Genomic DNA, 27,589 nt, shown 5'->3' on the forward strand with positions numbered 1-27,589 from the left:
CCCCCAAAAACGATAAAAACCCGGGCATTATGATCAATCATTAAAATCCCCACGGGCCGAACTTGAAGATTGGGCGTTATGCCGCTAACACTTAGCTTTGGTCAACAACTCAGAGGTGGAAGTCAGAGCTCCGCGCAACGCAAATAATGTTCCAGCCAGAACACGGTGCGCTAAATAATAAAACATAAATTAACGAAGCTTCGAGGCAGGTAAATATTCCTCGAGGAAAGTACTTGAATCATTCGAGGAATCGTTTCAGCCCAACTCAGTCCAGTATCAGATAACAGAAACCAGTAGAGTTAGCTGCTGTTTTGCTGACTTGTTTAAAGCATTTTGAAGTCTTGTGATCAGTTGTTGAGGGCATGTCCTTCTAGGCAGATCTTATCATTTGTGTGCTGGTTCGCTAGTGTTGCAATATTTATCAACCCACATGCAATTTTTGGTGTGTCAATGTATAAATCTTCAAACAAAAATGCCTCTTTGGCCACTTTTTGTGGTGCAGTGGCTCTTTTTACTTTTAAATGAAATTCGCAGTGTTTTTCTAACCATATGGTGTTTTGCTGTCTGACACTGACTGGTTTGTTCTGGTGCTCTTATCTCCAATAATAATACAATCAGGTGACAGAGTGTGTGTAAGCAGCATTCTTTCGTTCTCACATGACATGCGTGTCATTCACTGGTTTTGTTTGGTTTTATTGGTCTTACCTTTTGATTCCTAATAGCTATGTTTTGTTTTTCAGATTATTCTGTTATGTTTTTCTTTCTCCAGTTGCTCCACCTCTCATCCATGTTAAAATGGTGAAGAACTGGCGACTCTCATTTTCTAAGTCGTTTCAGTTTTTACTGAATGTCTTGTGATCTTCACTTCTCTGAAACGTCAAACATGTTCTGTTAGCTGCCACCACCTTATCATCTTCCATATCAACTCCGTATTGTTGCACCATATTTTGCAAGATTATATTCTTTATCATGTCTCTAGCCTTTCATGCTTGTTTTTCTGAAGCTTATGAAGTAACTGAAATCTGTTTTACTCAGATTGTTCCCTTGTATTTACTCGGGTAACTCATTTCAGCAACAAAAAAAGTCCTGCAAGATTTATACTAACATATTAATGCTTGAAGCTGTTAATTCCTTTGTTGCATTCTGCAGATCTAAAGCTTTGCAAGTTATTTGAGGTTTTTTTTTCTCTTCTTCTTCTTGTTGGAGATTTTATTTGGCCAAACCAGCAGCTCAAACATGCAACACTGTTATGGGTAATAGAGAAACAGTCGTAATAAAAGTAATAAAGGAATCTGCAGTAAAAAGAATGACATATTTAAAAAATAAAAATATTATGCATGTACATTAAACAATTGTGCATGAAAAGGGAAATAAACTAACAGGAATTGAAGAATCCTTCTTCAATTCCTGTTAGTCCACTGGAATGGTGGACGGTGAGGAGGAAGAGAGTGATTGCAGCGCTGCTCAGTCACGAGTTCTCAGAGAGTCATATGACTGCCAGTCACATGCTGCTGGACTCTGAATACACCTCGCACTGCACTGCAGCAGACACACACACACACACACCCATGTGCATACTCCAACACAAGCTCCCTCTGAGTCAATACAGCCTCACTATCATGTAGGTGTGCTTCAAAATCCCATGAAATTTATTGCACAATTATTTTTGGCATCACTTTGATTACAGGAGATGAAGCAACTATTATCTTTCCCCAACCATCTGTTTATTTTCTCTCTCTGCACTCTTTCTTTTTTTCTTCCTTTCTTTCTCTCTTTTACATGGGCTACAACTCTGGTTTCAGCTGGACTATTAGAGCTGACACACACACACACACACACACACACACACGCCCTCTCCCTCCCGAATGCATTCCTCCTGAATAGGCTGCCAAGTTAAGAAGGCACATGACTCGGGCTGATTGGGCTCACATTGCTGTTAGTTAGCTGTTTACCCAAGTGCCTGTAGGTTAGGTTTCTGTGGTTTTGACCAACAGTTTGACTTTATTTCCACAAAAAAGTCTCTTTTAGCTTCAGAAGTTCAGTCATTTTAAAGCAAAATAATAGCTTTATTTCAACATTGTGCTTTAACAGCTGCCTGAGAGAGAGTTTTGTAAAGTTACAATAAAAGATGAGATGTTTGTGACTGAAATATAAAAGTTATAGGATGTACTTTTATTCTGCACTCAAGTTCTAAACCTCTTAAGCAACTTTAGGTCATATAAGGTTACTGTAGTGCAAGGCTGGTTGTTTAAAATGTATATTTTTTGTCGTTTGTAACTCTCAGAGCACCGACGCCCCGGTGAAGGTGTTTGGGAAATGCTGCCAGCTGCGTCCAACACGAGGCAGCAGCAGCTCCCTGGACAGCTCCTCTTCATGCACGTCTGAAAGGGAATCCAAGGAGCACGGCCCTCGCTTCCAGGTAATGCTTGGAGACATGAATAAAAATTAAATGCATCCTTCAGAAATTAGTTTTTTGTTACCTTTTGTCCTGTCTCTCCATCTCTCATTAAATAGGTATTTAGAAAAGTATATATTTGGTATTTTAATCAGTTTAAAGCATCTTATGTTGACAATTAACAGAGCTTCTAACACAAGCAGTGCAGTTAAATAAATATTTGTAACTTGTAAGTGGTTTTTAGTTTTGTCAGGAGAGCTGTATTAAATGATGGCCTTCCTTTTCAGGGTTCGAGGTGTTCATCTGATGTCGTAATGTTGGGAGAGATGATGTTTGGCTCTGTAGCCATGAGCTACAAAGGATCAACTCTCAAAATCCATCAGATCAGGTCAGAAAACTACAATTTCTGCATTTGAGTTTTGATCCTATTTAAAAGTTGATATAAAAGTTTTTATTTTATCTCACTTAGTAAAGATAAATATATTTTTACATTCAGTTTGTTGCATTTATTTAAAACTAGCCCGTCCCTTAGAGCAGCTGTGTCCATAGGTTTTTGCCACGTGGGTCAAAATTATCTACTTAAAAGTTGTCGCAACCCAAACATCAAGCAAATAAAATATCCCGACATTCATTGTAGGTCCAAAACTTGAAAGGAATAATAAAAAAAAGTAAGTACATTTCTGGCAAAAACTCAGAAACTTTGAATTTATCTCAGAAATTTTCTAGAAAAATCTTCAAAATAAAATTTGACATTTGAAATTCTGAAATTTCTTTTTCTGTAGAAAATTTCTGATATTAAACAAATTCCGATTTTTTTTTTTTCAAACTCTGAAATTTTAAATTTTTTTATTTATTTATTACTTTTTATTGTATTTGATTCTTTGCAACAAATTTTTTTTTGGCAATTCAAAATTAAAAAAAAAATTCTCAAAAATCTTCAACTTTTGAAACTAGAATTCATCTTTTTTCTTGAAAATTTCTGACATCAGTCAATTTTCTTTTCTTTTCTTTTAGCAAAAGTTAACTTTTTCTACAATGGCCCTAATGCAACGTCGTAGATTGTGCATATTTGCTGCATTAAATTAAAGGGTTTGATTGAATAAATTTATTTTCAAAAATAAGATTGGGTTTCTTTCTTTCTAAACGCTTGCTACATCTAGCCAAGTTTGATGAGGAATAAAAGTTGATTTGTGTGCAGAATTTTTTTTTTTTTTTTTTTTGTAAAAGTCTCTGGATAAATTAGTTTTTACCTTTTTGTTAAAAATTGGTAATAAAAAGACAAGTACTTTTTGTACTTTACATTTTTCTTTTTAAGAAAATTATGCTGGTAATAATTTTTTACCCTGATTACAAATTAAAAATCTCCATCTGCATCTGCAGGCCAAATTTGTATCATTTTTGAATTACAGTTGGGAGACGCACAAAATCAGCCGCAAACGGCCCACTGCCGCATTTTGGACACCCCTTGCTTAGACATTAAACAGCTAATTAAAGAGAGAATAAATGCAGTCGAGGTAATAAAGAGATAAGAAGGATAACTGCTGCACAGACGTGAATATTTCTAAGTGGACATGTTGATGACCTTTGCCCTGTGCTATCGTCATATCAGATCACCACCTCAGCTGATGCTGAGTAAGGTCTTCACCGCCCGGACTGGAGGCAGCGTGTACGGCAGTCTCAACACGTAAGCGCACACCTGTCTCACTTTGATTACCATGGCAGTCACTTTAGTAAACAAAAAACACTCAGACGTCTTCCTCTTTGTGTCAAATAACCGTCAGTTTCATATTGAAGTTTGGTAATATATAAACCATTTTTGCAGATTGCAGGACAGCCTGGAGTTCATCGGACCAGAAAGCAACACCTTGAGGCCAGATCAACACATGGGGCCCAACAGTCTTTTAGGGAGCATAGGTAACCACAGTGACATTTTATTCAGGTCACATATTCTTCTATTGGATTTGCATTCACATTTCTGACTGCACAGATAATTTCAGTTGTTTAAAACACAAAACCTTTGACGCTTTCTGCCACAGTGACGTTTCCTTTGGTTAGTTCACCACCTGACTTATTTGGTGTTCTCACTTTAAGACTACTTAGTGTTCCAAGTTTACATGAAATCCTGCCAGAAAGTTCTACCAGCATTTCCTTATTGCGTTTCACCTTACGAACAGTTAAAAACTATATCACATGATTTTTGAGTGAGTCATCTCCTCATCAGACACCATAAATGCTTTTAGTGCCTTCCTGAATCTTTGATCTCTGTACTCGCCACTGAAACTATCAGCTTTCTGCAGAAAGAGTCAGTTCAGGTTGTAGATGCTCCTGTTGGTATCAAAGTATTTCTTAAATAAGTTGGCAGCTTCTATGCTTTTGTATACTTCCTTTTTCCTTATCCTCACAGAAAACACTAAATGTGCAGTTTTACACCTTGACTGATTGATTTGATGATAAATTATGACTTATAAAGTTGTGTTTCCTGTGAATGATACCAGCTGTCTTGTTTGTCCAGTTATCTGTTTATTTCCAGACTAAAAATCTTAACTAACGAGACGGTTCATCAGCGGAAGACCGCCAGCTTTCCTCCTTATCCATCCACTAATCATGGTTCATGTGTTTGTCTGTTCTTCCTGTTTCTTTTTTATATTTCTCCTCCATGTTTTGTTTGCTGCCCAGGATTTTCTCAGCTCTGCAGCCCTCGACGGGCCTTCTCTGAACAGGGCCCGCTGCGCCTCATCAAGAGCGCCTCTTTCTTTTCAGGTTGGCGCTCAAAAACTGGCCACGAATGCCGTGTGCCAGTTGCATGTGTGCATAGCAGCTGTAGTTGACGTAGTGGCGGTTGCTGAGGACGTGACTGTCGGTGTAGCATGCATGTGTGCTTAATCCTGCAAGTAGATATGATAAAAGTTGTTATAGCATGCCGTAATAAAGCACGTCTGCAAAGAACCTGGGTTGTATAATTCAGGCTGAAATTAATCAAACGGTTTTCTGCTTCTTTCTGAAACAATGGTGTCCAGACTTCTCAGCAAGGGGGCCAAAAATGTCCATTTGAAAGAACAAATATAATTTTTTAAATATAATTGCAAACACTATTTTATTGGATGTTTACCAGCTAAATAAATAATCAAATAAGTCAGGTTTCTGTAGACAAGCGATTTGTGAGACGTTGCAGATTTGAAACAAAAAAGGTTTTGCAAATTTGCCAGATTAAGAAAAAAAAATACAGCTTGATCATCTTTTTTAAGATTTTTTTTGTTTCTTGCAACAGGAGCAGAATTTTACTCACTCTTGATTTATTTTATTTTTATTTATTTCAAACAAGCTTTAAAAAGCAGGAAAGCAAGCAATCAGTATGACAGAGAAAAACATTGTGTAGAGTTTATGAAATGGTTGTGGCCAACTGAATTATTTAATTTATTGCTAATATAAGTTAAACCTGGAGGAGTGCTTTGTGTTGCACCGTACATTTTCCACTTTTAGATTTAATTTCTTTTGAAAAGCCTGGCATCAGTGAAAAACCCCAACATGATTTTTAAATGTGGATCAAACCAAATTTTGGCTATTCTTGAATTGGGCCGCCCAAAATAGTTGCGAGGGCTCAAAAAGAACCCCGCGCCGCACTTTGGACACCCCTGTTCTAAAGGGGTTCAACAAAACTCCTGATTTCTTGTTAAATCAGTAAATTTAACTAGAAATGTTGCTATTTCTAGTTAAATTCAGATATCTTCTGCAGCTTTTCTTCTGATGGTCATGAAGTTTTACTCAGACTTTGTAAAATCATCAGCCTGTAGTTTCTGACCAGGTGCATTGCAGACTTTTTAATGCATGGTGGGCTCATGGGTGTTGGTTACTGTAGTATTAGTCATCATTTTAGTTTCTTTTCCTCCTCTTCTATTCCATTATTCACCCACTTGCTTTTACTGTATCTATAAAGCTTTTTAGACTTTATTTGAACTGGGCAGTTGCATTTTCTCCTGATTTTCCTTAATAAACTTTTAAACAAGCTTGTGAGAACTACTGAAGCATGCTTACTCCAGGGATATTCCTGCTGGTGTCCATGTTGTTAAATACAAGGCAGTTTTTCAAGTCCTTTTTTATGAATCCTTTACAAGGAGAAATCTACACCAAACATTTGCTCTAGTATTCCTGAATATTTTAAACCTCTGTGATTATAGATTTTGTAATAATATATGTCTTTATTAATGCATTATTTAATTTTCTAAACAATTTAGACTTTTTTTCACCTAAGGTTGAGAAAAACTCAAGATATTGTCAGAATGGATGGTTTGGGATTTTTTAAAAGTTAGATCCTGTCTTATTTGCAGTAGATTAGAGGAATCGTAAAACAACCCCAATCTCAAGGACATTATAGTGACTTATGAAAAGGTTTTCTATAAATATTTACACTGCCATTTATTTTCTATTGGATGTTTATTTCATGGTGCAGCACCGATGACCTGTGTGAAACATGTAAAGCCAAAGTGGTGTAAAAACCAAAAGCGATGAGCTAACCTGGATTTTTAAACTCCCAAAAGTTTTAACTTTCCCCACATAAATGTAATTTCAGTGACTTAAACCACTGACTAACTTCTACAGTTTGATATAAATGTAAAGCTCCGAGTTGGGATTTGTGTTGTTGTTTTGAGTCCAACTGTTGCAGAAAATTTCAGATGTTTGCTCCGTTTTATTAGTAGTCTCTTGATTTTTAAATCTATGAAATCATTAATATGTCTTGTGTTGAGAAGTTTGTTTTGATGCCTATCGGGTGGATTAAATTACACACACAGCATACGTTTATTTCATTTTTAGAAAACTCATTTACCTTCAGTAAATCCTCCTTCCTTCAAAAACAACTTTTGTTCTTGCTGTAAAGTGGGAAGGCTAAACATCCACCAACATCTTTACCCACATTGCATGATCTGTAGCTCTTTCATTCACGTTGTGTTTGTGGTTTCACACCTCAGTCTTGTGAGAGGAATCACTTGTTTCCCCTCCCCCCCTCAACGTATTTCAAAACACTGAGTCTTTGAGCGATATCAGCTTCTGTTGAGAAAGCTGATCATCAGCATATTACAGCAGTGGTGGTTTCTTGCTTTATTTACTCTTTGTTACACTTCCTCATTGACTTGCAAAACCTCCAAGTGCAGCAACAGTTCAAAGGTCGGCTGTAACCGTCCCTTTGTTGTAGCTTGAACTTGAGGTGTTTTTTAAATTGTTCTCCAGTCTATTAATCACAGATGAGTGTTTTTTTTTTTTAAATCTAAGCCAGGGGAGTCAAACTCATTTTCATTTTGGGCCAAATCAAGATCATAAATGATAAAGAGCCTGTTGTGCCAGAATATATTGATAAAGCCCGTTCACAAACTGCTAAAAAAAAAAAAAGTATAATTGAAATAGTTTTATTGGAAATCTCTTCAGTCCCTCCAGAATTTTTTGATTCTTTGAGTGTTTGTGGTACTAATTTGGAAATATGTGCAACATTTGCACTTATTTATGATGGTAAATGTAACTTTTCATTACTCGCTGTATAGATCTGACATCAATTAAGGCTCAGGCAGCTGTTTAGTACAAGTGAGAACATTTCTGACAATTTTTGAGAAAAAATAATTTCCCAGTTGTATATTGGTGCAAAAAAGTTCAGGGTTTTGTTGATTTTGTGTTAATTTCCACGAAAATTCTCAAGAAACTGGAGGGACTAAATAATATAATTTGGCAGTCAATCGATCTGGCCAGATTTGGCCCAAAGGTTTCGAGTTTGACACGCATGATCTAAGCCAACCCGTCGCTTTCTCTGCTTCTTTCGTCCAGGCCACAGTCACCCGATGGACATGCCGGGCCGAGGTCCACATGACGAGCGGGACAGCGGTATCGCCAGATCAGGTAGGTTAATGAGACTATCAGGAAAAGCCCGGATTGACCTACAATCTGAACAGCCTCACCAACCAGGCTCCGAATGGTGCTTAAAGTTTGTTCTGACTGGAAGAACCAAGATGTTTACGTCACCTTTTCTTGTCAGATCAATTATAGAGTTAAAAATGTATTTTTAGTCTGTTTGTGTTGATGTGAACGTGCTGTGTGTTGCACAGCAAGTGTTTTGTTTTTGTTTCTCTCCCCAAGCACTTCCTGTGTCGATGCGGTCGACTCGCTCTAACATCTCATCAGGGTCACAAGACTAAGAATTTGAGAACAAGCTGTTATTTATTATCAGGTGGCTTTTAAGTTGCAGTTTCACTTGTCGTGCACAAAAACCCGCATATACCACGCCAAGTGAGAAACAAATGACTAAAATAAGGATTTCTTTGTGAAAAATATTTAAATCCAAGAGGAAAAGGAGGGGAAATGATCCCATGAGGGAGTTGGAAACTTTGTCCAGTGGAAACTGACCGCTGCCCCCTCATCACCGCCTCCCTCTCCACAAACGTAACATAACATCCAATTGGCATGGCTGGTATTGGGCCTGGTGCTCAAACAGAAGTCACATGCTGCCGATTAAATATAGCCGCTCTCAAAACCAGCTTCTAGTAAATGATCTTCTAAATCGAGCCGCATTCTGTCATCTTCGTTTTGTCGCTGCCCTCCGCCTCCCACTGCCGCTGGGATGGAGGGTTCCTGTCCAACTCTGACGCACACGCATGCAAACATGCTTATTCATTAAATGAGGGCGCTTCTCCGTTAGTTTTTTTGTGGCTCATATGATTGATTGTTCATAACTAATCACTCTGTGATTATTAAGCTTAGCTGTTAAAATCTGAAAATTTTAACGTGCGATTAATCAGACTACAATGTTGATCTAAACGCCTCTCTCTCTTATTTAGCTCACACCAGCAATATGGAAGACTAATGATGGAAAAATTATGCCACAAAAAATGCAACTGTTCCACAGGAAGTGAAGGGAGAAAAACATTTCTAAATTAATGTTTAAAACAAAATGGCTTCCTTAAAACCTTCCTGAATATAAAAGCCTTGAAAAATCGAGAATTTTGAGACGACAGGACAGTTTTTGAAGAACGTGCTAGCAGTGCATGTTTTTTACATGGGCAGGGTATCAGAAAGGGGTTGGGCACCAAGAACTAGAAAATGAAATGCATGTTATCTGTCAGTTGTCCCCTGAAAACGTTTGTACGCCTGTGAATTGGAGTAAGTTAGTTGCTGTTGATACTGGGAGGCAGCATTACCTGCTTTCTGCTGCAAAAAGATCTGACAATTTCTTGCTTTTTAATTGATTGTAGTTGATTGCAGCAGAAGGAGCTTTCACAGCTGGGTGCATATTTATATTTCAAACTTACAAGTTAGGCACAGTGATTTAAGCTGATTAAAGTTTTTAATCGATTGCACCATTAAGCGTGACACAGTCACATCGGATTTCCATTTTTGAATGTATGAATGTTTTTTTTTAATTATTTATATTTCCTATAAATATTAAAATGAGTAAAAATAAAAAAAACAATGAATAAAGATTTTAATAATAAATGATGGTGATAATGAAAATGTTTGAGTGATTGATTGCATGTTGAGTTATTTTTTTCTTTACCGTTTTAGTTTTTTGTGTGTGTCAAAAGAAACATTTATTACACTTCAGTTTCTCCAGAACTGTGTAGGAACCATGTGTCATTGTGAATCAGTAACCCTTCATGCCTGCTGTCTGACTCACACTCGTCCTTTTTGCTTTTGTCTCCCACCATCCTCTGTCTCTATTCTCTGTTCTCCGTCGATCTCCTACTCCATTCCTGCCGTCTTGATTTATCTCCATTAATCTATTTTTTTCCCCGTCTCTCCTCGTGTCCCCTCAGCGTCTCTCAGCAGCCTGTTGATCACTCCCTTCCCGTCCCCCGGCTCCTCGTTGACCAGCAGCTGCGCCTCCAGCTACCAGCGCAGATGGCTGCGCAGTCAGACCACCAGCCTGGAGAACGGCGTTTTCCCTCGATGGTGAGACGCCGACAAGCAGCTGCATCGGCTCTAAAACAGCCTTAATGCACACGGAAGATCTTAAACCAAATAAATGGATTAGAGTTATCCTAAAATGAACAGCAGTCATGTTAGTTTTGCAACATAAACTTTATAAAACATGTTTTAATTTGTTCCAGTTTGAGTAAGACAAAGAAACTGTTTTATCACCTCCAACTTTATTATAATATTATATTTAGATTGTTTTCAAGTAATGTAATAATGGGATAATAACACAAGAACACATTCTTAAAGATCAGTAAACTTTAAAGTCTGATAAATATTTAACACTGGAACTGGAAGACATTTTAAATATCCAAAGTAAAGAAACAAAACAAATAAAATGAATTAAGATACAAAATTATCCTTAAACTTTTAGTTGAGAACAAAACACCAGAATGAAGAGTTTTGTCATCCAGTTTTTGGTAGAGAAGAAATGGAAAAATCATGCAAATAGAAATTATTGAGCTTCTTTTAATTCATCATGCAATTAATAATTAATGTATTGTTTATTGTAATAGGGCTACGCTGCAGTGGTAAACAGTCTGACGAGCATAAAAAACTTAAACTGTAAATTAACTAATTAAAAAAATGTATAAATACAAACATGATCTAAAAACAAGATTATAGATTATGATGAACTAAAGAAATGCAGTGAAAAGAATTATATAAAACTCAAAATCAGCCAAATCAAGACATGAACATTTGTTCATCAAAATGTCCAAACACTTGTAATACTTAGTAGTAACCCATATAACATAAATGAGAATATAGAAGTTCTTTAATATAACTCTTTTAAAATGAAGAAATAAATGGCTAATAAACATTAAAGTGAAACTAAAAGTCTGACTGAATAGAAATGCATTCAGGTTGTTTCTACATAATATGAACTCAGGTTTGCCTGAGTTCATAGGCAACTCAGGTTTGCCTGAAAACCTGAGCTTCTCTCAGGTTTTCAGGAGAGTTATTGCAAATAATGAGGCATTTGTTAAAAATATTACTCCTAGCAGGTTAGTTTTAGCATTTAGTTTTTTAATTTGCCACCACATAAAGTTGTATTTACTGAATCGTTCTCTGCCTGCCTTTCCTTTCTGCTCAGTCTGGCTTTTGTAAAGTTTATCGTTGGAGGATTTCCTCTGAGCCAGGAGACAGCTGGGAAAATGACAAACGACGCTGCTATGTGCTAATGATCGCTCACAATCACACAGTCCTGTGACTAGACAGGATGTTAATGTAAACCCAGCTGTTGGCCTGCTAATCTCCCAGCACTCCCAGTCTGCCAGCACCAGTTTTAACACTCAAGCATGTCAGAATCGGAAAAGTAGCAGATTTAAGATTAGCATTTTTATTTCCGTCTCGTTTTGTTGTCTGAAGTCGACTTCCTGTGAACTCTGCTCTTGTTTAGGTCAGTGGAGGAGAGCTTCAACATGTCGGATGAAAGCGGCAGTCAAAGCCTCGGGGTGATGAGGAAGAAGAAGATCGCCATCGGAGTCATCTTCACGCTGTCGCCAAGCCCTGAAGAGAGCAGCCGCTTCCAGGATTTCTTCTTCTCCCACTTCCCGCTCTTTGAAAGCCACATGAACAAATTAAAGAGTGCCATTGAGCAGGTATGTGTACGCATGTCTATTTTAAAACAAACTGCTTACTGTTCTTAACCTTCATGTAAACAATTTTATTAATAAGATTCTCAGCTTAATTGACTTTTGCACTTCTGCTTTCTAGAATTTGTTCAGCTTATTTTCTGTCCCACTTTCTGTCATTTATTTCCCCACAAATTTCTCTGTTTAACAACTTCAGTGCCAATATTAAAAGTGTGTGTGTGTGTGTATTATCACTGTCAAGGCCATGAAGATAAGTCGGCGGTCAGCAGATGCCAGTCAGAGAGCTCTGGCTTACAGCCGAATGGTCGATGGGCTCAACGAGTTCAGGTTAGGCTGCAATCCACATTCTCCCATCTTCACACTCCAATTATTTTATTTTATTCTTTTTCTACAGCCTAATTTTTTTATTTTAACAAATACTTAGCATGCAGCGTTGGAAACAATCTAATTTTCAATGCTTGAATCGATCAGTTTCATGTCGGTATTGTATGTTGCCAGGATTAAATGCAGATAAATGGGTGTGATTTTAAGTTGGCAATAAAATCTGTCAATATTGACCAAGTGGCTGCAGCACTGGAGACCATGAGTGGAAAAACAAGCATGAAACTAATGTCATAGTGCAGCATAAAAGACTCCAGACATCATATCTTCCACATTATTTATTTTTTTCCATTTAACACAAAGTATATTTTAGCTTCAGAAAACCAAACATCTTAAACTTCAAGTACAATTTGTCTCCACTCAGATTTTTTTAAACAAATTAGTAGTTATAAACCACACAGTCTTTGAACTCGCACATCATTTAGATCATTTAGATGTGGGTGAAGTTATTGGCTGTGAAATGGAGTAAGGAATATATTTCTGGTCCTGTTCATCAAAGTAACTGTTACATCCATCAGACATTATTTATGTAATGTTTTTGACTTAAGGATTCATTTGCAACAGGGATGAATTGCAGGGAGACAAGATTTCCCATGGAGTACTTTTCAATCTCTGGGTAGAATTCAATTTTCTTGACTTTAGCTTTTAAATGGCAATATAAATCTTAGACTTATGTGACTCTCCTGCAACATTTGGCATTATTCTCTGCTGCCAAATGTTGCTTGTTGCAACACTTACGCCTGTTGCAATAATAATTTTTCTTTTTACCAAAAACTGGATGATAAAAGTCTTTTGTCTGTTGATTCGGTCTCAACTGTCCTTTTTTCTTTTTTTTTAAAAGGACAATTTTGTTTAGTGATAACATGATTTATGTTATTATTTCTGTTGTTTTTGTTTATTTATTTGGGCATTTATAATTAAATGTTCATTAGAGTTTAAAGTTTATTCATCTTTGAGAAAGTGTCCTTGCATTATTGTTCCATTATATCACTTGAAAATGGTCACAAAGCAACAATATTATCTTTTATCGGGATAACCTCTAGGACAATTTACTGTCCAGAAAAATTAGTTGTTATTGTGGAAGGCCTATTCACAATTATCACTAAATGTCACTTTAAAGACGTCTCTTTTTTTCAGTCCACCCTTCATGAAATGTTACCACATTTTGTAGTAAAAAAATAAACATTCTTCCCCAGGTTTCCCTACATTGTAGCCATGATATAGGATAGATGACGGCATCAGATAGCAGTTGTTTTTATTTCGAGCTGTGTGAAACGCCAGTTCCAGGAAGGCTTTAGGCTGTATTTATGTTGACATTAATTACATACTTGTACACATTAGGCTGCATCAGCGCGTACGTGGACCTCTGCCTTTGTAGGACATGCTGCCACTGTTCCATGACTGTTTGTTTGCTTGTCATAAAACACACAATTCACTGTTTGTTCTCGCACATCCTTTTCTTTCTCAAGCCCTGCACAACTTTCACTTGCTGCATGTGTGCTGGCAGTTCCTCGTGTGAGGTCTCCGCATTGCTGCGGTCATGTGGCTGTTGACACCTGGCAACAGCAACCCAAGCTGCCCGAGCGGCAATCCTACCTTCCCCAGAACCTGGTCACAAGCAAGCACCAGAATAGTAAATACCGAGTGCCAGCAGGAGAAACACTTGTGGCCTGTACTGGAGAAGTATCTGCAAAATTTCACCTCTAGACTTGGGGGGCCACCTTTGCCATTAAGGGGCTTTGACTTCATGGAAGATTGAAGAAAGAAACTGGAAGATATTCCTGCCCGCAGCGCTGATGTGGCTTTGACGTCGTAGGAGGGTGGACACACGCATGCCAGCAAAGATAAGCTGCGCACTTAGCAGAGGCATGAGTACATAAAAGTTGCAGTAGCAGAAATGTCGCAGCACAACAGTAGCATCTGTTGCAATTCTTTTATTTTCCTCTGCCTCGATAACAAATGGTCCCAGAAGTTATTGTGGTAAAGAATAATGTTGTTCTATTGAGACCATTAGGCATAAAAATGCTAGAGCACATTCTTAAAGATCAATACATTTTAAATTCTAATGAACGCTTCACTGCAAAGTGAAATAATCTGCCAATGGAACTAGAACTGGGTTGCTAGGTAACGGGCAGGGCTTGGCTGAGGTTGCTAGGTAACGGGCTGGGGTTGCTAGGTAACGGCACAGTTCTCTGTAAAAAATCTGCCAATGGAACTAGAGCATTTTCATCAATATTAAGGAATTACTTGCTTAAAACAAGCTTGTATTTCTTGTTGAAAAGCTGTTTAAGTTTTTTTTTTTCCAAGTGTGTGAATATATTTGCAGAAATAAGAGCTTGTTTTAAGTCAATAATTCCTTAATATTGATTATTTCACTACAAATATGGGGAAATATCTCATAAGAAATAATCTGCCAATGGAACAAGTACTTTTTCATCAATATTATTGATGAAAAAAATTCCCATATCTTGCTCATGGTAGTTTTGTCTTATTTCAAGCAAACCAAAATACTTGGTAATATTTTGTTTTTGCAGCGTTAACACTGGAACTAGAAGACATTTTAAATATCTATAATAAATAAAATGGAAACAAAAAATACAATTTTTATATGAAGTCCTTCAAAAAAAAGGACAAGCTGAAACCAAAACACCAGACTGAAGATTTTATCAGTACCAGTATTTTGTAGAAAGAGAGAAAAGAGAAAAAAAGATAAATCACGCAAATGGAAATTGAGGTTGTTTTTAATTTACCATGTGATTAATTGATTGTGGCCACTGTTTTATTACTGTAGTGCGCATCATTTTTATTTATTTTTTTAGTCATAAAGAAATAGTATAAAACTACTTTGCGCAAGAAGACATGCTTCTTGCACAAAGGCTCCATCCAAATGAAAACGAACCGTTAGAATAATTAGTTTCTGGCCTCTAGAAATGGCATATTGGCACCAATCGGTATCTCCTGGGCAGTGTTTACCTCCATAGGGAAGTAATAAAAATCTGGCCTCCCACCGACATGTCAGTTTCATTCCCCGATCTGAGGCCAGCTCTTTTTAAGTTAACCTGAACAGCTGCAGCAGGGATACTGAAACTAGATTTCCCTGCTCGTGTAGCGCTGGCTGGCTCGCTCTCAGACCTCCACACAATCACAAACACTCGATGAACAAACACACAACAGTCGGCGCGGGGTCAGCAGGGGCTGAGGGAACATGAAGCTGTTCATAACACAGGAATGTCTGACACATTATGGGGTCATTTGATGGCGATGATGACGCGTTGCCTCTGGTGACGTACAGAAAGTCTGGAGATGTTTTTTAAATGTGAGGAGTTGCTTCTTAGTTCCCTACGAGTTTCTGCTTCTCCTCTGTTGTCTAATACTTATTTTCATTATTATTATTTTATAAAAGAAACTTGCCGGACTCTCAAATGTCACTTGTAGAAATTTGTCTTGGAGGGCAGGTTGAAGTTGCTTCGCTAAACCTCTTTTAATCACAAAAACAGCAAATTAATTAATCATATAATAAATTAAAATTAGCTCAGTATTTTCCAATTGCATGGTTTATTGTTTTTCTCCTTCTACAAAAAGCTTCAGTTTGGTGTTTTGGTCTCAACTAACCCTCGTTTTTGATGGACAATTTTGTTTACAGGGACTTTAGAATTCATTTTATTAGTTGTTTCTGTTTTGTTTGTTTATTTTGCATATTTAACATGTCTTCCAGTTCTGTTTATTGATCTTTAGCAATGTGTTCTTGCATTATTATGACAATGGTCTCAAAACAACAATGTTATTAATCACAATAATTTCTGGGACAATTTATTGTCCAGCAAACTCTGTTGTTGTGACAGACCTTAATTCTTTGAATAAAGTATATGTGTAAATGCTGCTTTGGAAATAATTTTTCTTCGTAAATATGTTGAACTTTTTGCCGTTTGACACCTGGTCGGTTCACTGAACTCTCTACAGGTCAGAGGTCAGGAGTTAAATCTGTTTCCAGATGTCGATCTCCGGAAGCTTCCAGCAAGACGAGATCAGTTGCTCGAATCGTTTTCACCCCTTATCAGGAGCTCTTTGATGGCATGTGACCGGGTTGATTGCTGCTGATAACCTTGGTTACACCAAGCCAAACAATTTCCAGCTCATCAGACGGCGGGTGAATTTGCATCTTTAAGATTTTTCCAGAGCGTGAAAGCTTGGCCCGAGGCCGAGACGCACTCGCCACGCCCCACGTTCCACGAAGAACGCTGGTTGTTCTCAATGGACAAATGCCCAAAGAGCTGTGCAACATACATGCAACACACACAGCGTTTAGTTCAATACACAGTTGCGATAAACGCGCGCGCACACACACACACACACAGCGAGGGTCTCCCAGAGCCTCAGTGCAGACAGTGAAGCTCTGTGAACTAAGATCTCCTTTGTTTCCCATGAGACAATAATGTGTCTGTTTTCTCCTCCCTCGTTCCCTTTTTTCCCCTCGCCATACCTCGTCTCCAGGATGACCATCTGTGACCTCTACACGATGCCCCGCGTGGCCGAGCCCGTCTGGCTCACCATGATGTCCGGCGCGTCGGAGAAGAACCAGCTCTGCAGCCACTTCATGAGGGAGCTGGCCTTACTGATGGAGCAGGCCTCCAAAAACCAGTTGAGTGTCGTCTTTCGTCAAACACTGGAAAATCTAAACTATTATTTAAACAAAAAAAAAAACAACTAAATCCTTCCTCAAATCGCAACAAAAAAGGATGCCTGTTGTCTAAAATGTTTCACATTTCTGTATCTGCGCTGGCTTGTTACTTCAGTGTGCAGAGAAATGCTTGCGGATCGAAACACACACAGTTCATTCTCTTCCCAAGAAAACTTACACACTCACTGTGACAGCTTCAGCTTTATTCTGCTTCTGTCTTGGAAACAAAAAAACTAAATGAAAGGATCCCTGCCAGACTCAAACTCATTATTGTCACAGTGGCAAAGTCCAGTCAAGCTGCAGATCATTTTGCATGCATGAATCAGTGATTTGTTGAACATGTTCAAGACTCTTTAAATGCTTTCTCCTGTCTGATCTAAATGTACTTTAGTAAACTTCATAATTAGAGGCAGCATTTCCCTGAGTTTTACCCTTATAATGCCAGAGAAAATTCAGAACATTATTTATTCATCAAGATTGTGAGCAAAAATCAAGGAATTTTACAAGTATATGCAGCCAATTTATTTTTTTGTGTTATAAGAAAGAAAAATCCAGTTTTTTATTAATTTCTTTCCTTATAAAAAGGATTTTAAACCATAAAGGAACATTGTAGTTTAGAATTTCAGTGCTTTAGAAAATTTAAAGTCCATGCATATTTATTTATAGTCATTTACCTTTTCTTTCCAAAACAAATAACAATGTCATACATAAAAACTTGAGCCTAAGCTGATTAAAATCAAGTTAAAAAGAATATTTGTTAATTTTTTCATCCGGTTCCAGCTAACATTGCTGAAAGATAAAACATAACAGGAAAGAGAACAGAGAGGATTAATTGTTAATTTTTAAAATTAGTGTTTTGATACTACATTTAGATTTTTTTTGTACTCCATTTATACATCAAAGTATACACATTTAATAAACTGAAAAGTGTTAGAATTGCACCCTGTTGGGGGAAGCATCTCTAGATTGAAGATGGTGAGAGATCTTAGTTTTGACTCCATGAATCAATAGAAAAATCATCAGATTTATCAGCTGATCACCAGTCTGAAGATCTGATTCAAAGTGAATTTATTTGACTGCATTGTCAGGCGTTGGTGCAAACTGAGACTCCAAACCCCCGCAGACTCATTAACTAAAATTATAAAATGGAAACAGCGTCTGCTCGGTAGCAGCTTATTTCCTAACGAGCATGACTTCATAGCCAGAGTTTCCATTTCTGCTGGTTACCATGACATTCTCTGGGCTACATCTTCATGCTGTTGACTACGGGTTGCCATAGGAACTTGTGGTTGTACTAATCATGAGTGATTTCATCACTAAGCCCTGTGACTGATGTGAGAGATGACCATCGCTTTTGTTCTGGCACATGATGAACCGGGCTTTCGTTATTGTTATTATTGTTGCAGCTTTGAGTCATGAGACAGGAAGGGAAGTAGGCGCTCGCTGTGAGGACGAAATGAGAAGTGAATCGTGAGAATCGAGTGTATTCATGTGTGTGTTTCTGCTCTGATAAAGTGGTTTGCTCGGAAAGGGAAAAGTGTGGTCAAAGCGCTACATGTAGCAACAGGAAATTTGGTTTTACCCAAATAAGGTCAGGAGGAAACATCCTTTCTGAACACTCTTTTGTGCCGTTTTCCAGGTTCCTTCCTGCGTTACTAACAGCCATCCTGACCAATCATCTGGCCTGGGTGCCCACCGTTATGCCCAATGGGCAGCCGCCAATTAAGATCTTCCTGGAGAAGCACTCCTCACAGAGCGTAGACATGCTGGCAAAGACGCATCCCTACAACCCCCTCTGGGCACAGCTTGGTGAGACTGTCACACACATAAACACACACACACACTCCTGCACAAACATCTAAAGAGAGAGATAATAACTTTATTTTGTCAAAGCTCTTCTATGTGATCTTCCATAAAGACAATTTGAATTAAGATTATCTTCCCCACATAAAGACATTTTTAAATTGTGTAGATGTATTTAATGTTTTATAAAAGCATACAAACAATAGAATAAGTCAGCAATTTTAAATTAAGGCCACAATCATCCAGTTGTTTAACAATAATAATAATATGTGGATCTTTAGATGTGTTTTAATTATTCATGTGGAAGTTTCTTATTTTGTTTTGAAGCCGTTTTTGTTAAAGTTCCTTAAGTTTAAGCAGCAGCAAATTGATTTGGGTTTTCAAAACTTGGCAATGCTGACACCTACTGCCGAACTATAGAAACTGCAGCTTAGTCAATTTAATTTCTATCGTTAAGAGCCCATGTCGAAGCAAATACTTTTTTTGTACATGGTAACATCTGGAGTAATCCAGAATAAGGTTAGACAATAAAGTAAGTAAAAAAAAAAAGTCAATCAAGTTTATTTTTGTAGCACATTTCAGCAGCAAGGCAGTTCAATGATAAAAAAAAAAACCCACAGAGATTAAAAACCTATTTTTCAAGGAAATCCTGTGCAACAAAGGCAACACAGAAAAATAAGTAGTTTAAAAAAGGTGCTTTACAACATAAAAACAAAAAATAAAAAGTTACGAAAACAACATGCAGACACCAATTGCAAAACCAGAAACAAACATTACATTTTGACAAGTGACTTAATCAAAACACATCAAATATGTTGATCAGTGTTTCATTTACTATGTTTCAAAACCAGCTATAACCAGTCTAGATTTAGAGGAACTCAGTGTTTTGGCTGCTTTTCAGTTTTCTGGAAGTTTATTCCAGATTTGTGGTGCATAGAAGCTGAAAGCTGCTTCTCCATGTTTGGACCTGAGAGATCTGGAAAGTTGATCCAACAGCAGCAGATCTTTAATCTTTAATTCAGTGAGTCACCGGGTGACGTAGAACCGGGTATTTTAGTCAGAACTCCAGCAGCAGCATTCTGGACCGTTGGGTTGTCAATCAGACCTGTGACCTGTTTTGATTATTGATTCTATATTGCATTGTGTTTCTGTGTTTATAATGATGTAAAGCACTTTGAAATGTCTTGCTGCGGAAATGTGCTATACAAATAAAATTTGATTGATTGATTGATTGAAGACGCTGCTGCAGGAATCAAAGCCACTAAAGAGAAACTAAAGCCTGGATGAGTTTTTCTGATCTTAGACTTTAGTCCTCTGGTCTTGGAAATGTTCTGCAGCTGGTAGAAGGCCCACTCTGTAGCCATCTTTATGTGGCTCTGAAGGTTCAGCCTGATCTGTAGTTTCCAGCTGTAACAACTGAAGCTGTGTGTTGAGTCTAGATCGCTCTTCTTCACTTCAGTTTGTTCAGTTAATCAACGTGGCTAAAGATAAACTGGATGAGTTTCTCTGGATCTTATTGGGATGTCAGTCCTTTAATCCTGCACGACTTGGTTGATTGAATCTGTAAGCAAAGCATTCTTGATGCTATTTTGAAATAATCCCCCTCTTGTTTTGTAGGTGACCTATACGGGGCCATCGGGTCTCCGGTGCGGCTGTCGAGGACAGTGGTAGTCGGGCGCAGACAGGATCTGGTCCAGAGGCTCCTCTACGTTCTCACATACTTCATCCGCTGCTCGGAGCTGCTGGAGACCCACATGCTGGACAGCGCTGAGGACGAGGCCATCGTCATGCCCGGCTCGCTTATCACCACTTCCCTTAGAAAAGGGGAAGTGGAGGAGTCGGAATACGTTCTGGTTACCGTCCACAAGCCCAGCGGGGACTACCTGTCCCAAGGAGCCCACAGCCAGCAGACGGAGGCTGAGGACAGCAGCTACCGCTCAGACAACAGCCTGCAGAGCAGCACGTACACAGACATGGAGGTGGAGCACAGCGACCCACCCAAAGAGGAAGACGAGGAGGAAGAGGACGAGGAGGACAGCAATGTGAGCCAAGAGTCCAGGAGTAGTGTGCTTCAGTCGAGAACCATCGAGGACACGATTTCCCAAATTAGAGCCGCGGAGGTCGCAGAGACCGGAGAGCTGCAGAGGGAATTGTGCGATGTCCCGGTGGAAACGGTGCTGCGACTCGGCGCCGCCTCCCCCAGGAAGCAGGCCTCTGCCCTGGAAGCTCGCACCAAGGGAGACCTTAAACTTCCTGATTCAGCCTCACCCACAGAACTTGCATCAAGTTTGTCTCTCTCTTCTGTCACTGCAGACTGTAGAAACGCTGAAGCTGAGACGGAAGGACTCCAGGCCAGCAAAATGCAGGTTCTCTGGCCTTCAGGGGTCACTTATGAGAAGAAGCCCCCTGATAAGACCTCTGCTGTTCCAGTACCTGTATTACCTGGAAGTACTGTGACATTACCAATGGTCCTGGCTGAGGAAGAGGGGCCAGCAAACAAAGTGACTTTCCTTATCGGAGACTCCATGTCTCCTGAGTCGGACACAGAGAGTCAGAGGCGGAAGATGAAGGCGGGAATCAAAAAACACAAGCAATACCTGCATTCGAAGACCATCAGCACCGATGCAGCTGAGGACCAAACCAATCAGACCAAGGCAACTCCAGCTCTGCCGCGGGTGTCCAGCACGATCCAACAGTGGAGCAGCAAATGCTCAGACTATTGCAGTGAGTATTTTGGTTCGGAGAACGAGGAGACAAGGACGTTGCGCAACCAGGAGGCAACCATGGACATTATGCACAGACATTTACTGAATCCGTCTGGGATTCCTCAACTTCAAGAACACAGTTTTCAAAATGCACTAAGTAGTGGGAGTTTGGACACAACTTTGGGCTCCAGCAGGAAGCGGGACACTTCTTCTTCTGCCTCTGCTCAGAGGTGCAGGTGTAGTTCCACAGACTCGTCCGACGCCTGCTGCTGCAGATGCTGTCCTGCAGAACACGACAAAGATCCACGGCCGTGTGCCGCTCTCCATCAGGAGGGAAACGACGGCAACAGGGACCAAAAGTACCAGGCGGCCTCCGTCAACGACTGGGAGATTCCGCGCAACGAGAGCTCAGACAGCGCGCTCGGAGACAGCGAGAGCGAAGAGACGGAGGACTGGCAGGAGGAAGTGCTGGTTCCCTTCCCAGGGTGAGTCCAATGAACACCTTCTGTTTTCACTCCCATCAGCTCAAACAGAAGCATAGATTTAAATTTTTACTATATATTTTGGTTTCTTCAGGGCAAAATTAGTGGAGAACTACTCCAAGCCGACCATTGCCAATTTCGGTCGGTCTCTGTTCGGAGGGTACTGCCCCACCTACGTTCCAGACTTTGTTCTGCATGGCGTCCCGAGCGACGAGAAGCTACGGCAAAGCCTCATGTCAGAGTTAAACCATGCTGTTCAGGTAAATATCAAAAAATATATATTGTTCCATAAATCTGTGCAGATGTTTTTCCTGAAAAACCGCGACAATAAATTGTCCCAGAAGTTATTGTGATAAACGATAATATTGTTGTTCTGAGGCCATTTTCAAGTAATATAATGGTAATGAACATTTAAAACTGGAAGACATTTTTTATGTCAAAAGTAAATAAAACAATAGAAACAACAAATAAAATGAATTAGAAAGTCTAGTTGGGACCAAAGCAACAAACTGCAGACTTTTATCATCCAGTTTTTGGTAGAAAGAGAAAATAAATGATAATATCATTCAAATTTAAATTATTGATATCATTTTAATTTATCTTGCAGTCAATTGATTTAAGTGTACTTATTTCAGTCAAAAATAAAGAAAAAAAAACACAAAACTAGTGCAGAAATTGGTAAAACAATATTTAAATTCTTGTCAGTGGCAAGAAAATTATTTTACCTTTACTTTGTTATACATAGAACATCTTCAAAACGTTGTATATTTTTAAAAAAGCTTTCATGTTCTAAAAAGTAGACAAACTCATAAAACAAACCTTATTGTATTTGTTTAGCAAATTATTTTTATACATGTATTGCTTCTTGTGACAGGCCTACATGACTGCATGGATGCAGATGTTTAAAGAAATGCTGCAAATTAAGAATTCATTTTTCTTTCGAGGATCTTGTTGTAGCCTTTTGATAAAATGCTGTTTGTCCTGTGCAGCATCCTGTATTGGATGAGCCTATTGCCGAGGCCGTCTGCATTATCGCAGACACAGACAAGTGGACGGTCCAGGTGTCCAGCAGCCAGAGGAGAGTCACCGACGTAACCAAGCTGGGAAAAGAAGTTCTGGTGTCCAGCCTGGTTTCCAACATCCTGCAGTCCACCTACCAGCTCTACAAGCTCAACCTTTCGCCTAACTTTGTACGTCAAAACATTCAGGTTTCCTTTTATTAAATATTGTTCTTGTTTTCTAATTGCTGCGTTCATCCTCCAGTGTATAATGCACCTTGAAGATCGCCTGCAGGAGATTTATTTCAAGAGTAAAATGCTTGCGGAGTATTTGAAGGGCCAGACGAGAGTCCATGTGAAAGAGCTGGGCATGGTGTTGGGGTAAGCACTGGTTTCCCGCTTCCTTCCACTGGAGAGTTCCCAAAAATTATACTCAGGTTACAACTACTTTTTTTTACAACATATTTTCACTCAAAAGTAAAACATAGCAAGAAATGACGCAAGTAAGAGTAAAATAGTATTTGTACTTATTGAGTAACTGATCAAATTATCAATCATTTAATATTTAAAAATTGCATCCAAAATATAAAGTTTAAAATGTTGTACTTTAAGGATGAAATTGACAATAATTCATTCCAATAACAAAAGAAAATGTTTCCAAATCGGTTTCTTTCAATAAAAAACTTGAATTAAAAGCTGCAGGTGTGTCTGTGTCTGGAAAACGTTTGGTTAAAACATGTTTGATTTTCATTCAGTGGGTAGAAAATCCAGAAATTTACTCAAGTAAGAGTAGAAATACTTCATAACAAAACTACTCGAGTAAAAGTAGAAGTATCTGTTCAAGAAATTACTCAAGAGTAAAAAAGTATTTGGTAAAAGACTGCTCAAGTACTGATCAAATTATCATTTAATATTTAAAAATTACATCATCAGACTGACCAATATATAAAGTTATGTGAAAATTTTGAACTGCACATAAGTAGTAAAAAAAAACAACAAAATCAGGCAAAAGAAAATTTGGTGCAACTGTCATAAACATAAGAGCTGTCATGACTGTTAATATTCAGTTAATAATGACACTTTTAATGCAACTTTCAGTGCAACTTTGCATTTAAAGTGTCATTATTTACCGACTGACTTCATTAGTCTCATGTTTTTTCTCCCTTTTGCAGGATTGAGTCCAGCGACCTGCCCCTGCTGGCGGCGGTGGCCAGCACTCACTCCCCTTACGTCGCCCAGATCTTACTATGAGACTTCTTCTGGGTTTGGGTGAACAGAACAGTCAGCTGGAGAAACTTCGGCCCTCACAAACAGCCGTCCACGCCTGCTAACCCGATCCGCTCTGCTGCACGTCCTCACAAACGACGATACAGTGTGGATGTTTGACCACTTGGTGGCGGCAGAGAGTTAAAATGGAGCAGGTGACTGAATGTTCATTTTAAAACTCTTAACTGTTTTGGAAGCAAAAGCCAAAGACTACAAATTTATCCAAGTGAGATCTAAATTTGAAGACACCTTCACCGTAGTTTGAAATCATTTTTAATTACACAACTGCTTTCATTTCCTGTACAATCTTAAACGTGGCACTATGAAGTTGAACTTAGAGCTAATTTTCCGTGGTTGCCATGTTTATCTCATTTTCATGTTTTTGTTTACAAGTTCTTAATTTGAATGATTTTAATGGTTTTGAAACAAGAGATGCCCCCTCTGCCTTAAAATAACCCCACTTTTTTTCTTTTAGTCATATTGAAGTAATCAGTTTTTATTATTATTACAAAGAAGTAAAATGTACATTTCAATTTGCTAAAAGTGCTTTGATGCTATTATCCAAGGTACATCACTACCTCAGATCTTATGGGCAGTGGCTGATTTACAGTTGCCCCACAGAAAACTGTGAGGTAAACTTTATTATAAATTTTAATCAAAAGAATGTTGACTGTGTAGACTATATGCTGTGTTCTTTAAAATAAAAAGGGAAGGCTGAATAAATGTATTTTTGCATCTCAGAGTGACTGAGAAGGGGCCCTTTATACTGTGGAAAAGCGAAAACCTCCATCGTCTGTTTTCCAACCAAAATGCTGAAGTATTTTCTAACTTTTCTATACATGTCACCTTTTATTTTTTATGTTTACTACTTTAGGGCAGAAGGACTAGTGTATAATGAGTGTATATGGACTGGTTAACACTATTTTCAGTTTTCTTTTCATAACAGTTTTACACAGAATAACAAAAACTACAGCAGGATTTAGTGGCAGATATACTAATGTCAGTTGCACCTCTGCTTGCACATAAAGTAAAACCTGCTGCAGGAAAAACGTAGAAGTTTCCTAATTTGCAACATTTTCTGTTCCTTTTTGACTCTGAAAATGCAGAAATGGAAGGTTTTGCCATCATCCTGTGCTGCTTTTAAAACGGCTTCTTCTGCATCATGTCATAAATAAATTTAATACAATATTTGTTATGACCTTTTTTTAGAGATAAAGCAGCTGTAATCCTGAAAAGTGGACAGTGGTTCTCAGTTTGCTCATCCAAGTTGCACCCTGAATATAATCCAAGTCTTAATGGAGAAAAGGCACGAATGTTTCTTTTTGCTGTTGGTTAATAAATGCTTCTGTGTATTAAAGATGCTTCACTATATCAGCCTACCTTAAACAAGATGGCTACAGTAGATTTATATCTCTGCTTTTCCTTCTTTGTACATGAGTAAGTTATTTAGTTGCTCCTATGTGTAATGGGTTGTGTAAACTGTACATTCTTCTTTTTGTTTTGTTTTCATGTATTTGTACAGAATGTCTTTTATGAATTGTCACCTTCAGTAATTTTTTTCCCAATTTTCTGGGAATGTTGTGCAATAAAAATGCAGAGAATTTCAGATTCTGAAAGTTTTTTTTCACCAAGAAAGTTAATTTAATTCCTGGAACAAAAAAGGAGCGAACAGATAACTAAATCTTTCAAACAGATTTTATTATATATGTTTATGTTTTGTTATTGTTTCTGCACGTTTACAATCATCGAGAAAATAACTTTTAGAACTTCACACAATCTGAATAAATATGAGAACATGTTTGGTTTCCAAACTTTACTATTTCTCTGGCTTCTATTTTATATTGTTTTTTTATTTCCATTTGTATCCTTCTGTCCCACCACTTTGGTCATTCTTTGACTTTTTATCCATCCATCAAGATGGATCTATCGTCTTATTTTTCCCCCATTATTTACATTTTTGTCTTCTTCCATCAGTTTATCCATAAATCTGGTTAGTCATGTATTCACTTCCTCCAATCATTTGTCATTTCATCCATTTTTTTTCTTTCAGTCCAGTTTCTATGCTGCCTTCTCCTTTCTGCTTCTGTATGTGCTTTTATATTTTAAAAATTAACTAAAACTGGAATGCCAACTTAAAAAAATTCAACCTGGAAATTTAAAAACATGAAACGTGTGAGGGAGCCTTAAAGAAAAAATCTTTTGTTCTCCTGGTAGGCGGAAGCTTAACCACATCTGGACCACACATTTTTACTCTTCCCCACCTTTAAATTCATCACTGTCCTCAGCTCCACCCGACAGAAGGTAAAAGAAGAAGGAAAGGAAGGAAAGTACAAGACTCAGAGAAACATATGAGCAGCTGTGGGTCAACTCCCTTCAGGCTTTGGGATAAAAATCAAGCTGTTATTCTACTAAACTTTTTTAAAATGTTTAGAATTTCTTGTTTTTTAAATTTTAGTTAACTAATTTTGTAAGGCGTATGACAAGGTGCCTGTTGTTTATAAAAGAAACAGTTTAATTAGCTTAATTTGATGTATTATGCTGCTGAAAAGTAATTATGCTAAATTTATTAACAGTGGACATACTTTTATATAAAAATATTCATCAATATAACTGTGTTATACTTAATCTGTAATTTTGAAACCATTGTTATAGTAGCAATCTGATTTTAAAACTTTTAATTTGTTTAATTTGTCTTTCCACAAACATGAAACACTTAACAGCAAGACTGAGTTGCTTACAAGAAACATTTAGATTTACGTTTATTTATATTTATTTCAAACTGGTTTTCAAAAACAAGAAAACAAGTAATAAGTAGGACAAGAGAAAACATGTGCTTACATAACCAAGTACAAAATAATTAGCTTACCACTACTTTGATGTTTCAAAAGGAGTCGGAAGTGATTATTTAATCTTACCCCTTAATTTAATTAAATATATCACGTAGCGGCTCAGTATTTAACAATAAAATATTAAATTATGTATTTTTCCTAGAAGTAGTGAGCTGAGAATTGAAATTACAATAATAGGTGGAAGTTATATTAACCGTAGGCTAAATGTAATTCAGCCAAACTAACCAGGAATACATTGAGAGTGTTGCTGCATTTAATGACATCATAAAACTGTGTATTTTCCTGTTTTTGTGCTGACATCTGTGTTAGAAATGTAAGCTAGTTAGGGACAAGTTTTAAACACATTGTCGAGTGCTGTATTTATTTCCACTAACAAATACATAATGGCAATAAAATCAGCTATGAAGTGTGGCATTTAACTGTAGGATTTTATAAGATCCAACATTTTATAAGACGAAAGTTAAATCGGGCTCTGAATGTTCTACAT

General features: G+C 37.9%; 1 protein-coding gene across 3 annotated transcripts in view; it reads left to right on the forward strand.

Moving 5' to 3' along the window:
* Nucleotides 1–25,859, forward strand: part of fnip1 (folliculin interacting protein 1) — a 39,620-nt gene extending 13,761 nt beyond the window's left edge. For 2 of the 3 annotated variants that reach the window (XM_028031877.1, XM_028031878.1), the window contains exons 3-18: nucleotides 2,285–2,419; nucleotides 2,683–2,783; nucleotides 4,005–4,079; nucleotides 4,218–4,309; nucleotides 5,072–5,155; nucleotides 8,204–8,275; nucleotides 10,186–10,321; nucleotides 11,745–11,946; nucleotides 12,182–12,267; nucleotides 16,813–16,959; nucleotides 18,639–18,808; nucleotides 20,420–21,992; nucleotides 22,084–22,249; nucleotides 22,979–23,179; nucleotides 23,253–23,368; nucleotides 24,160–25,859. In XM_028031877.1, coding sequence (XP_027887678.1) covers nucleotides 2,285–2,419; nucleotides 2,683–2,783; nucleotides 4,005–4,079; nucleotides 4,218–4,309; nucleotides 5,072–5,155; nucleotides 8,204–8,275; nucleotides 10,186–10,321; nucleotides 11,745–11,946; nucleotides 12,182–12,267; nucleotides 16,813–16,959; nucleotides 18,639–18,808; nucleotides 20,420–21,992; nucleotides 22,084–22,249; nucleotides 22,979–23,179; nucleotides 23,253–23,368; nucleotides 24,160–24,238 — 3,435 coding nt within the window. In that variant the 3' untranslated portion in view covers nucleotides 24,239–25,859. The remainder of the gene's footprint in view (nucleotides 1–2,284; nucleotides 2,420–2,682; nucleotides 2,784–4,004; nucleotides 4,080–4,217; nucleotides 4,310–5,071; nucleotides 5,156–8,203; nucleotides 8,276–10,185; nucleotides 10,322–11,744; nucleotides 11,947–12,181; nucleotides 12,268–16,812; nucleotides 16,960–18,638; nucleotides 18,809–20,419; nucleotides 21,993–22,083; nucleotides 22,250–22,978; nucleotides 23,180–23,252; nucleotides 23,369–24,159) is intronic. The other variant, XM_028031879.1, reaches the window with a different exon arrangement.
* Nucleotides 25,860–27,589: the final 1,730 nt, after the last annotated feature.

The sequence above is a fragment of the Xiphophorus couchianus genome, chromosome 11, assembly GCF_001444195.1.
Source record: "Xiphophorus couchianus chromosome 11, X_couchianus-1.0, whole genome shotgun sequence".
Taxonomy (NCBI): domain Eukaryota; kingdom Metazoa; phylum Chordata; class Actinopteri; order Cyprinodontiformes; family Poeciliidae; genus Xiphophorus; species Xiphophorus couchianus.